Source organism: Panthera leo, chromosome D1 (assembly GCF_018350215.1).
Source record: "Panthera leo isolate Ple1 chromosome D1, P.leo_Ple1_pat1.1, whole genome shotgun sequence".
Classification (NCBI taxonomy): Eukaryota; Metazoa; Chordata; class Mammalia; order Carnivora; family Felidae; genus Panthera; species Panthera leo.
Window position 1 is genome coordinate 66,501,545 of NC_056688.1, and position 12,892 is coordinate 66,514,436.

At 36.6% G+C, this 12,892-nt stretch overlaps 1 protein-coding gene across 5 annotated transcripts in view; it reads right to left on the reverse strand.

Annotated features, from left to right (window-relative positions):
* Window positions 1–12,892, reverse strand: part of SBF2 (SET binding factor 2) — a 474,987-nt gene that overhangs the window by 115,243 nt on the left and 346,852 nt on the right. For all 5 annotated transcript variants that reach the window (XM_042906593.1, XM_042906592.1, XM_042906591.1 and 2 more), the window contains one exon: window positions 10,656–10,724. In XM_042906593.1, coding sequence (XP_042762527.1) covers window positions 10,656–10,724 — 69 coding nt within the window. The remainder of the gene's footprint in view (window positions 1–10,655; window positions 10,725–12,892) is intronic.

Below are 12,892 nucleotides of genomic sequence, written 5' to 3' on the forward strand. Positions count from 1 at the left end.
AGTGCACATAGTGGCTGCCTAACTCACTTATACACTAAGATCCTGGTTGGGACTGTCTGTGATCTGGTGGGACTGCCCTTCTCAGTCATGCTTACTTTAGTCCCAGTGTGGCAGGCACTTTCATCAGAAGACCAGCACAAACCCCAGCCCACACCACGTCTCCTAACGAGGGAGTTCTGCTGGGACTCAGTTCTGGAGAAATTGGTGTCAGGTCTCATTTCACAAGTAGACTGGAGCACACCTTATTAAAACTTGCCACATTCAGGCCAGGGATCAAACACTGTCCACAATATGCAAGGAGAGCCTCTGCAGATGACTAGCCTGAAGGATAGAGTGCCCAGAACACAAGAGCAGAGCACACATAACACACACCAGAGATACTCCCTGAAGCATCAGGCCCTGGGCACTACATGACCGCTTCTTCATAAGGCCTTTACTTTCAGGAGCATGAGACATAACTGGTTTTTCTAACACACAGAAGCAGGCAGAGACTTAGACAAAATGAGAAAACAGAGGAATTTATCCCCAATGAAAGAATAAGATAAGGCCATGGCCAGAGATCTAAGTGAAACAGATATAAGTAACATGCCTGATGGAGAATTTAAATCAATGATCATAAGGATACTCACTGGACTTCAGAGAAGTGTGAAAGATGCCAGTGAGACCATTAAGATAGAGATAAGGAATAACACAGCAGAGATAAAGGGCTCAATAAATGAAATGACAGAAATGAAATTCCATTGATGGAATGAACAGCAGGAAAAAGCAGGGGAACAAATCAGTGACCTAGAAGACAAACTATTGGAAAGCAATGAAGCTGAACAAAAGAAAGAAAGAAAAATTATAGAAACAAGAATAGACTTAGGGAACTCAGTGACTCCATCAATTATAATAACATTTGTATTATAGGAGTCCCAGAAGAAGAAGAGAGAAAAGAGGGCAGAAAATTTATTTGAAGAAATAATGGCTTAAAACTTCTTTAATCTGGGGAAGGAAACTGATATCCAGATCCAGAAGGCACAGAGAACCCCTAACAAAAGCGGATCCACACCAAGACATATTGTAATTAAACTGGCAAAATATAATGAGAAGGAAAAAAAATCTTAAAATCAGCAACAAAAAAGAAAACAGTTACTTAAAAGGGAAAACCCATAAGGCTATCAGCATATTTTTCAGCAGAAACCTGGCAAGCCAGAAGGGTCTGGCATGATATATTCAAAGTGCTGGGTGGGAAAGATCTGCAGCCAAGAATACTCTATCCAGCAAGGCTAACATTCAAAATACAAGGAGAAATAAAGAGATTCACAGACAAACTATAATTAAAGTTGTTCATGACCACTAAACTAGCTCTAAAGAAATACTAAAAGGGATTCTGTGAGTGGGAAAGACCAAAAGTGACAGTACAAAAGTAGGAATCACAAAAGCAGTTAAAATAAGTATTTCTATAAAAAATTCAAAGAACTTACAAAATAAAAGGATGTAAAATACGATTCTGTATACCTAAAATGTGGGGAAGACAGGAGTAAACAGTGGGTTCAACCTTAAATGGCCATCAACTTAATATAGACTGTTATGCAAAAGAAGTTATACACAAACGTAATGGTGACCACAAATCAAAAACCGCTAATAAATATTCAAAGAATAAAGAGAAAGAAATCAAAATATATCACTAAAGAAAATCAGCAAATCATGAAAGAGAAAGACAAGAAAGGATCAGAGAAATCTTCAGGAACAATCACAAAACAATAAATAAAATGGCAATACATAACTATCAATAATTATTTTGCATATAAATGGACTAAATGATCCAATCAAAAGACAAAGGGTGACAGAATGGATAAAAAAACAAGATCCATCTATATGCTGCCTACAAGAGACTAATCTTAAACCTAAAGACATCTGCAGATTGAAAGGGAGGGGATGGAGAAACATTTATCATGCCAAGGGATGTCAAATGAAAGCCAGAGTAGCAATACTTATATTGGACGAACTAGACTTTAAAACAAAGACTGTAACAAGAGACAAAGAAGGGCACTATATCATAATAAAGGGGACAATCCAACAAGAAGACATAACAGTTGTTGAGGTTGAAGTTTAATTATTTGTACTAAATTATCCTTTGTGAATAAGTTTCTCTATAATATTAATAAAAGAGTCTTGATTAGTGTGGCTTTCACGTACACTAATGTTGAAGGATGCTCTAAGACTGGCAGAGTCAATAACAGAAAGAGGCTTCTGAAAAGAAGGAAAAGAGGAGAAAATGAGGAATAAGCCCAGGAAATCATGGAAAGTTGATTAGAAAACCTGATCAAGAAGCCCCCCCATATGAGGAAGAGAACAAAACTTACACTTATCAAGGCCTGAACCCAGAGAGAAAGGGCAAAAGGGGAAACAATTATGATGAATCACAGCGTCATTATGTTCAGGGAGAGTACCTTCATTGTTGGCATTCTTTAGTAGAACATTTCACTTTGTTTCCTATTTGCTTACTACTAGCGATTTTCATGCCTGCCTACCCTACATGATAATCAAGTACTAGACAGCAGAAACCATGTCTTATGCATCACCACAACTCATACAATGCCTAGTACAGGGTTTTACACAAAGGAAGCAGGTGAAATACAATTTTCTACCAGGTGGTTAATGTAACTTTACATTTATAAGTAACAATGTTTCTTCAAATCTCCAAACTCCACAGTTGTCTTATATCACTAGTTTAAACAGTGAAGACAAACTAATATTAACAAAGAATAGTAATTCCAAAGTATTATAATAATTCACAGTTTCTCAGAAGTAGGGGTTTTCCAGGACTAGGAAAAAAGGAGCAGCCATCTAAAACTGGAAAGAAACAGTGGGAGAAGCAAGAAGAGGATGTGCTGAGAGGGGAGGAGGAAGGAATGCTAAATTGTCTGAAAGAATAAGAATATGAAGGGAGGAAATAAAAGCAAGACACTATCGCTCTGGCCATTCTAAAATTCTGCTGTGCTGGAGGCATCTGCTGTAATAAGCACATTCATATCTTTTCCAGGCCAAATCTGGATTCAGCCCAGTGTTGATGCCTGTCTTCACTCTCTCTGCTAATTTATTTTTAAGCTAAGTATTTTATTTTACAGCAAAAAAAAAAAAAAAAAAAAGATGAAAAAAGACCCTTTGTCACCCCCTCTCCCATTTTTTTGCCAAAAATGTAATCCTTTGAGACCTGTTGTAGGAAATTCAATGTATCCAGACCATGAAGTTTAAGAAAAAAAAAATTCTTTTCCTGTTTTGTAGATATTTAAGAACCTCTCTTGTCAAGTATTTACCAACAGAGGGGAAAAAAAGGACTGATGAAATATCTATTTTTTATACTATTATAAGATTTTTTCTAGCAATAATCTTAATACCATGAATGTGGGTTCATCTGGATTCTATCAGTTAGAATGATGTATAAGCTGTCATATCTATAGTGGGATAAGTAGGGTCCCTATTAATGATTAGTTATTCAAGTAACTTCTAAATCATCAGAGAAGTACAGAAGTGATTCTGGTATGATTTTGAGTACTTAGTATGTTTTCTATTAGAAATATGTGGAAATTAGAGATTTACATATAATGACACATGACAGTTATTTACTAACCATAGCATACAATTAATCAACATTTCCTGACTTTGCCCCCTCTAAGCCCAAGCTTAATGAAGTATCCTTGCCAGATATATGGATGACCCTGATTGGAGAAATGAGGGGACAGGAGTGATGTCAATTCAGTACCTCTAAGCAAAAAGATGAAAAGTTCCTAGAATTATGCTTTATAAATTGGAACTCACTTGGGGAATCTTATTGTAGTTAAAGAATATGAACTCTGGAGTCAGATAGAACTGAGTTTGAGTCCTGGCTCCTCTACTTACAAGCTAAGTGGTATAGATTCCTTCATCTTGAAATGGGAATAGTATTCATTGATCTGGATTAGGTACTGCATGTCAAATGTAGCATCTTATACTAGGTAGTCAGAATTAGCTGTTATTATTATTGCTGTCACCTTCCTCTGGATTTATGTTCTTTGCCATGTTCTATTCAATGCATAGGCTTACACAAGAAATATCAGGTATTATGCTAAATGAAATAAGTCAGAGAAAGACAGATATCATATGTTTTCATTCATATGTAGAATTCGAGAAACTTAACAGAAGACCATGGGGAAAGGGAAGAGGAAAAAATAGTTTCAAACAGAGAGGGAGAAAACCATAAGAAACTCTTACACAAAGAACAAACTGAGGGTTTATTGGGGGAGGGGAAAGGGGGAAATGGGTCATGGGCATTGAGGGCACTTGCTGGGATGAGCACTGGGCATTGTATGTAAGCGATGAATCACGGGAATCTACTCCCAAAGCCAAGAGCACACTATATACACTGTATGTTAGCAAACTTGACAATAAATTATATTTAAAAAAAGAAAAAGAAGAAATATTAGGTTTTGGATGCCTGGGTGGCTCAGTGCATCCTAACTCTTGATTTCGGCTTAGGTCATGGTTCCTGAGATAGAGCCCCATGTCAGGCTCTATGCTGACCATTGCAGAGCCTGCTTGGGATTCTCTCTCCCTCTCTCTCTCTGCCTCTCCCCTCCCATCATGAGTGCTCTCTCTCTTTCTCTTGCTCTCTCTCAGAGTAAAGAAACTTAAAAAAAAATGAAATATCAGGTTTTGACATGAATGACTCAGATTTTAGTTAACTCATTTTGGGGGCAGAGGTTGGGAGAAGAAATACTTCTAGTTTGGTGGCAGAAACGTCATCACTCAGGAGATGGCTCCGGCAATTCTGTGCTTCTCTGTGCTTCAACGTTCACAGTTTCTCTGACTGATTAGGTAAGCTAGGTTTACACAAGTAACTTTTTTTAGGTAGTGCTCAACAGGTTTTCCTATCACATCACCCTGAATTTACCTCCCTGCCTTCAGCTTTTATATTTTGAAGTAGAAATAATACCTAGATCTCAAATTTATATACAATCAGTTAAGTTAAGTGGATGTTCATTTAGAATATATAAGGAAAAGTTACAATCTAGCAACAAAAAACCTAAACAGCTGTAAAATTATGTTTTACATCTCACATTTTTTTCTGATGTATTTATTAAAAGAGAATTAATTTAATCATACCTTACATTTTGAATTAGATACAATTTGAAACGATACAGAAGGTGACCTAAGTACTCTGGGTATGGAGAATTCTTAATTAATAATTAACAGTCCTAAAGAAATCTTCTAACAACATGGGCAAACTTCAAATACGTTATACTCAGTAAGAGAAGCCAGACATAAAGGAACATATATGATTACGTTTATATGAAATGTCCAAAAAAGACAAATTTATAGAACAGAAGGTATGTTAGTGGCTGCCTGGGAATGAGAAGTGGCTGCAAATGGGCAGGAGGTTTCTTTTGAAATGATGGAAATATTCTAAAATTATATGGTGTGATAGTTGTACAAATCTGTAAATATACTAAAAATTGTTAAAATATACACTTAAAATGAGTGAATTTTACGGTATATAAATTATACCTCAACAAACCTGTTAGTAAATATGAACCTTCCATGTGGCTGGTTGCTAGGGAAGATATTCTTTACATGTTGAATGAAATAAGAATTTTAAAGAGGGCATAAATCTACTTCTATTGGGAATGAGAGACCGAATAATGCTCTTATAAAGTAAGACCTATCTTGATCAATAAATCATACTCAAAGTGCCATCTGTATATGGGAGATCTCTGGAATTTGATAAGGCATCACTTCAGGGGGCTTGAATTTAAGATAAACAGGGTATTTCTATTCCTCCCCAGGGTAAACACAAACTACAATGAGTACCAGGGAAGGAAGAAAGCGTCAGTTCTTCTGGGAGTCATTTTGAGCATCAGTAACCAACCGATACGCCTCAAAGAAGTAAAAAGAAGGGATTTGTCATGGTTTGATAGATTCTAGGGCAGTCTCTAGTTTACCTGGGTGATTAAGAACTACAATAGGGTAACTCTAAGATACATGGATCATGGAGGAGAGGGCATTACACAGTGGCTCATGATAAAAGGCTTTCACTACTGCTCACTATCAATTGGGAAAGAGTGATACAAGGGTATCCTATTTTAGTTCTACTTCTGCTCTGTTGGGTTTTAGCTTACTCTTTAATTCTTTTTATTCCAAAAAAAAAAAAAAATGACATTTAGACAGGAACCCCTGCTTCTGGTTCTTACTTTAACAATCATGATTTTTTTAATAAAAAGGACCAAATAAGTAAACCAAGTAGAGCCCAATGTTATTCAGTAACTGTGAAATGTTCCTGTGTTCATAGCTGATTAATGAATATGAAAGGCCTTTAGACAATATGCTTCTTCAGGGTGAGGACCATGTGCTATTCACCTGCAATTCTGCAATAAATGCAAGCACAGGGCTTGCCACACCTACTGTCTGCTGAACTGAGAATGAAAGCATCACATAAATGCCAAACATAGTACAAATGTAAATGATTACATTATTTTTCACCATTAAAGTGATCCTTAACAATTTAAACCTAGCTGTTAAAGTACCACCTTGAAGAAAGGCTTCATAAGTTAAAGAAGCATGAGTTACATACAACTCATTAAAGGTAGAGAAAAGTGAGAGAACTGTAAGGGGGAAAAAACCCCTAAATTTGTGGTGATTGTAGCATAAAAAATTCCCAAGGATCTAAGATAATGTTACAAGTAAAACATCATGGGATATTTTTACACAAAGTAAAGCTCTAAAAGATAAACATCACATTTCATCTGAGTCAATGAAATATTCTGCTCTTATGCTTAAGGTAAATACACACACACACAAACACAATCTTTTCATTAAGAAGAAAAAATATATGTAGTCATCCCAAAATAATTAGGTAGTAGTGTTATATACCTAATTATAATTAAGTACATGGAAAGATCTCCAAGATATGTTACTAAGTGAAAAAGGCAAGGTGAGAAAACACTGAATAGTTTGATTAGCTTCAAAGAGGTAATTTTATCTGTATTCTATCTGCTGGCAATAATGCATGACTTTTTTTAACCAAGAAGTCAACTGTTAGAGGATATGGGGTAGAGATGGGAAAGGCAGCTTTTGTTTTGCATTTTATATGTTTCTATAGTATCTGAATTTTCTAACCACAGCTATATATTTTATTTAAGGAAATGTCCATCCAGTTGATGGAACTGTGGACCAGTTTGATTTCTTGCTTATTATTTATTGTATTAGAAAGACTAATATAAACTCCTGGTGGCATGTCAATGGTTCACTCATGTGGCTGCCCATGTTGTTGCCTGGCATAGTAACTTTGTATATTGACATGTTCAATAAACTTCTGTTGCATTGAAAAAAAAAGACTAATAAATATCATTAAAAATATTTTCAAAGTAAGTTTAAGTAAGACAAACAGCTGAGTCCATTCTCTGAAGCATGATGAACAAGGCTCAGGAGTTTATATTGGTTGAACAGTTTGAGCATGGCTCATTTGCAATCTGTGGCCAGGATAATGCAATTTATATCTATAGAATTTTCCTGAATTATGCACCAGAAATAATTTCCCATAAGTCAAAAATTTATAAAGTATCTAAGAACTGGTATGATCCACCCTCTGTGTCAGTTATCAATGCATTATCTCTTTCCTCCAAATCTACCTTTCTTTGCCCTGTTGTGGGGCATTGGCGCTGGACTTGTAAACATTTCTCCTTTACCATCTGGCACAAAATTAAGTTTTGTCTGTGCTGAAGGGATACTGCAGTAGAAAGTAGTTTCTTTTCCTGGTTCTGGTGTGCTTTGTCCTTTAGTTCCTATGGCATGTACCTGCTATGGTGTGTGGGACACCCTGAAGCGCTTACCGTGTGTGATGTTTCAGTGGTACTCCAGATGGCGGCTTCACTTCCTGTCAAGTTTCACTGGCACCATAGTGAGAGGGATTCCCAGAAAGTCTTGCCAGAACCCTAGCAGGTAGTTTCCTGCTTACCAGCTCTGGTCTGTGGCACCTCAGTGAATTTCTATGCTATCCAGTGGCCAAGTCAACACCTCTCCAACAAGGTCTGAATCACAAGTCTTGTTGGGGAGGAGCCCTCTTCCAAGTTTTCTCTTTTTTTGGGTACTCTGCCTGAGCCCAAGAGATAGTAGCTGCTCCCTATATCTGATATTCCTGTGTTGTTTAAAATTCTCTTTACTTCTTGGCAGTTAATCCCCTGTTACTACTTAATAACTTAATAACTTTTCCTTAACTTAATAAACTTTTCCTGCTCATATTATTGGTGTGGTCACTGGCTCCTAATCCATGCCCAAACTAAAGCAAATCAAACCAAGCCAACAACAAAGAATTAAACCCATAAACCCACCCCTAAAACATAAATTTGAATTACTAAGTTTGATAACACAAACTTGATAAATAGTATGACATTTAGCCCAACTTATTAGCTAATTAAAAACTCTCACAAAACTAAAACCAGTGTGATGGTTTTGCACTGTGTAAAATAAGCTAAGCTAAGACATTTCTCAGAAATGTCTTCCTGTTCCAGGGTTAGGATTGGCCACAAGAGAAATTTCTCTAACATTTGGACAAAAATGAAGCAGCAGTCATTATACTCTGAAGGCAATATAGGATGCTATATCCTGCTACAGCTCATATACTTTGTCCCTGATCTGCTGACTCATGTTGATATGGGGAAGGGACTGAGCTCACAGTTCCTCCGTTTCCTGCCACATCTCCTTCAGCTTCTCCTAGCCTGGGGCCAGGTGCATGTGTAGCTCTATGGCCAACAGTGCTGTTTCTTTTGCAGGTCATCTGTATCGCTGAGGTTTGAAGAAGTGAGAGGTATACACAGATTCCAATTTGTCCTTGTTCTTCCCTGTGTTGTGACCTACAGAAACTTCAGGCCTATGGGCAAAGCCTAATTCAAAGTCTTCCACAAACTTTCCCTTTGTTTCTATAACAATATAAGGGTTGGTCCCTTATAAATTCCTTAATTATATCATTCTTGGTGCTTCTGCTATCATGATCAAACCCTAATACTGCAAAATGGTTAAATAATTCTGCTTAAAAAATCATAAGCAATGGGTCATTTGAGGAATTGAGTTTCATTTGTCAATTCTTATTTTCTCTAATATTTAAGTTTAAAAATACCTTAAATGTTGAAGGTAGGAAAGATTTAAAGTGCCATTTTCTTTAAAAAATTTTTTTAATGTTTGTTTTTCTGAGAGAGAGAGTGAGCAAATGTGGGAGTGGGGGGCGGGGTGGGACGCAGAGAGAGAAGGAGACACAGAATCCAAAGGAGGCTCCAGGCTCTGAGCTGTCAGCACAGAACCTGATGCAGGGCTTGAACTCACAAAGTGCAAGATCATGATCTGAGCTGAAGTCAGAAGCTCAACCAACTGAACCAGCCAGGTGCCCCTAAAAATGCCATTTTCTTTAACAAATGCCATGTGAGGCCCTATATGATGGCTAGTTAGACAGAGGACTGAGTTTTCTGGCTGCTCTGAGATATAGACACACCTTTCCTAGGTAGCTTAGGATCCAGGACAGCCTGGCCTATTTTTGTAACAGTGTTCTCCATGCTAGCAGCGGAATGAGATGAAGGGTGAGGGAGTTCAGAGAAGGCTGGTATGTATTCATTGAAGGAAAACTGGAATGGGCCTGGAGGTAGGGTTAAGCTGGGGAGGGAAGACCAAAAGATGATGCTCAAGCTCCAGCCATTAGTTTCTAAACCTAAAATTCATTTGTTTGGTATTTTTGAGATTTGTCTTTGTTTCCTGAGCATGTTCAGTATGACCTGCCAGTTCTCAGAAGTGTGAACATCATAAATTCCACTTTTTGTTTTAAAAGAAGAAGGGACAATAAGTAGGAAGAAAGAGGTATATGCAGTGACACAGCAGCAGAGAAAGAGTTCCTGATTATGGAGAACCTTTAAAGGTTAAGACCTTTAACTCAGAGACTGTGGACAGACTGAAATTAAAAAAAAAAACAACCTGGCCTTATCAATAAATATTTATAAGACAATATCCTAGCCTCATGGAATTTACTTTCTGCAGTAGGGGAAAATACTCATATGTAAACAAATGAATGCATAATATAATTTCAGGTATTTCAGGTACAAATTCAGCTATAAAGAAAAATAAAGCAGGGCTGGAATGGCGGGATCTATCTTAGGAGATGATTTATTATTATATATTAAATTTTCTACACATAGTACAGTTGGTCCTTGAGCAATGTGGGGGTTGGGGCATTGACCCCTGTGCAGTCAAAAATCCACACATAACTGTTACTCCCCCAAAACTTAGCTACTAATAGCCTAGTGTTGACTGGAAGCATTACAACACAAAGTTGATTAACACATATTTTGTATGTTATATGTATTAGATACTGTATGCTTACGGTAAACTAGAGAAAATACTATTTAGAAAATCATAAGGATGGGAAAATACATTTGCAGTACTGTACTGGAAAGAATCCACAAATAAGTGGACCCGTGTAGTTCAAATCTGTGTTGTTCAAGGGTCAACTGTATGCAATAAATGTTATAATAAATATTGCTACAGATATATGTTAGACATACCGGGGGACAAGATTCATATAGTTTTATGATAAATCAAACTACATACATTTATGTGAATCATAATGAGCTTACGTATAGACCAATGAAACTTACCCTGTAGAAAGCACTGGTCAAAGGGAGTAATGCTGCAGCAATGTTATATTCTTCTAAACTTGAACAATCCTTAAACAAAACAAAGAGAAATGAGCATTATTAGGACATTTACCAGAAATCACAAATATATGGAAACAAAAATCTAGGACACATTGTTTGCTGTCTTAAGGGGTTTTTACTTTTGTTCCAAATTGTCACTAAGTCTTACTTAGGTAAATTTGAAAAAACAAAACAAAACAAAACAAAACTGTCCTTGAAGCACATTATGTTATTTTATTTTATTTTATTTTATTTTATTTTATTTTATTTTATTTTATTTTATTTTATTTTATTATTTTATTTTTAATATATGAAATTTATTGTCAAATTGGTTTCCATACAACACCCAGTGCTCATCCCAAAAGATGCCTTCTTCAATGCCCATCACCTACCCTTCCCTCCCTCCCGCCCCCCCATCAACCCTCAGTTTGTTCTCAGTTTTTAAGAGTCTCTTATGCTTTGGCTCTCTCCCACTCTAACCTCTTTTTTTTTTTTCCTTCTCCTCCCCCATGGGTTTCTGTTAAGTTTCTCAGGATCCACATAAGAGTGAAAACATATGGTATCTGTCTTTCTCTGTATGGCTTATTTCACTTAGCATCACACTCTCCAGTTCCATCCACGTTGCTACAAAGGGCTATATTTCATTCTTTCTCATTGGCACGTAGTACTCCATTGTGTATATAAACCACAATTTCTTTATCCATTCATCAGTTGATGGACATTTAGGCTTTTTCCACAATTTGGCTATTGTTGAGAGTGCTGCTATAAACATTGGGGTACAAGTGCCCCTATGCATCAGTACTCCTGTATCCGAAGCACATTATTTTAGAAACAAGACAAAAAAAATTTGGGAAAAAATTTTTAAGTTTTTATTTAAATTCCATTTAGTTAATACACAGCATAATATTAGTTTCAGGTGTAGAATTTAGTGATTCATCACTTATATACAACACCCAGTGCTCATCACAAGTGCAGTCCTTAATCCCCATCACCTATTTCACCCATTCCCCCCCACCCCCCCTCCCCTCTGGTGACCATTAGTTTGTTCTCTGTAGTTTCTGTTTTTCTAAGAGTCTGTTTCTTGGTTTGCCTTCCTCTCTCTTTTTTTTCTCTTTGTTTTGTTTCTTAAATTCTACATATAAGTGATATGATATGGTATCTTTCTCTGACTTATTTCACTTAGCAGAATACTCTTTAGTTCCATTCATATCCTTGCAAATGGCAAGATTTCATTCTTTCTGATGGCTAATATTCCAATGTATATATGTACATATATACACATCACTTTCTCTTTATCCATTCATCAGTAGATTAGACCTCTGGGATCTTTCCATAGTTTGGCTATTGTAGATAATGGTATAAACATCAGGGTGAATGTATCTCTTTGAATTAGTATTTTTGTATTTTTGGGGTAAATAGCTATTAGTGCAATTGCTGGATCCTAGTGTAAGTCATATTTTTAACTTTTTGAGGAAACTCCATACTGTTTTCCAGAGTGGAGGCACCAGTTTGCATTCACACCAACAGTGCAAGGGGGCTCCCCTTTCTCCACATTCTTGCCAGCACCTGTTGTTTCTTGTGGTTTTGATTTACATTTCCCTGATGATGAGTGATATTGAGCATCTTTTCACATGTTTGTTGGTCATCTGTATGTCTTTTGGAGAAATGTCCGTTCATGTCTTCTGACCATTTTTTAGCTGGGTTATTCATTTTCTCGGTGTTGATTTTTATAAGACTTTGGTATATTTTGGATACTAACCCTTGATCCGATATGTCATTTGCAAATATCTTCTCTCATTCTGTAGCTGCCTTTTAGTTTTGTTGACTGTTTCCTTTGCTGTGCAGAAGCATTTTATTTTGATGAAGTCCCAATAGTTTATTTTTGCTTTTTGTTTCCCTTGCCTCGAGACATATCTAGTGAGAAGTTGCTACACTTGATGTCAAAGAGGTTACTGCCTCTCTTCTTCTCTAGGGAGTTTTTGGTTTCAAATCTGACATTTAGGTTTTTAATCTGTTTTGAATATATTTTTGTGTATGATGTGAGAAAGTGGTCTAATTTCGTTCTTTTGCATGTTATTGTTTCGTTTTCCCAACTGAACAGTTTTCCCAACACTATTTGTTGAAGAGACTTTTTTTTCCATTGGATGTTCTTTCACGTTTTGTCAAATGTTAATTGACTGTATAGTTGTGGGTCAACT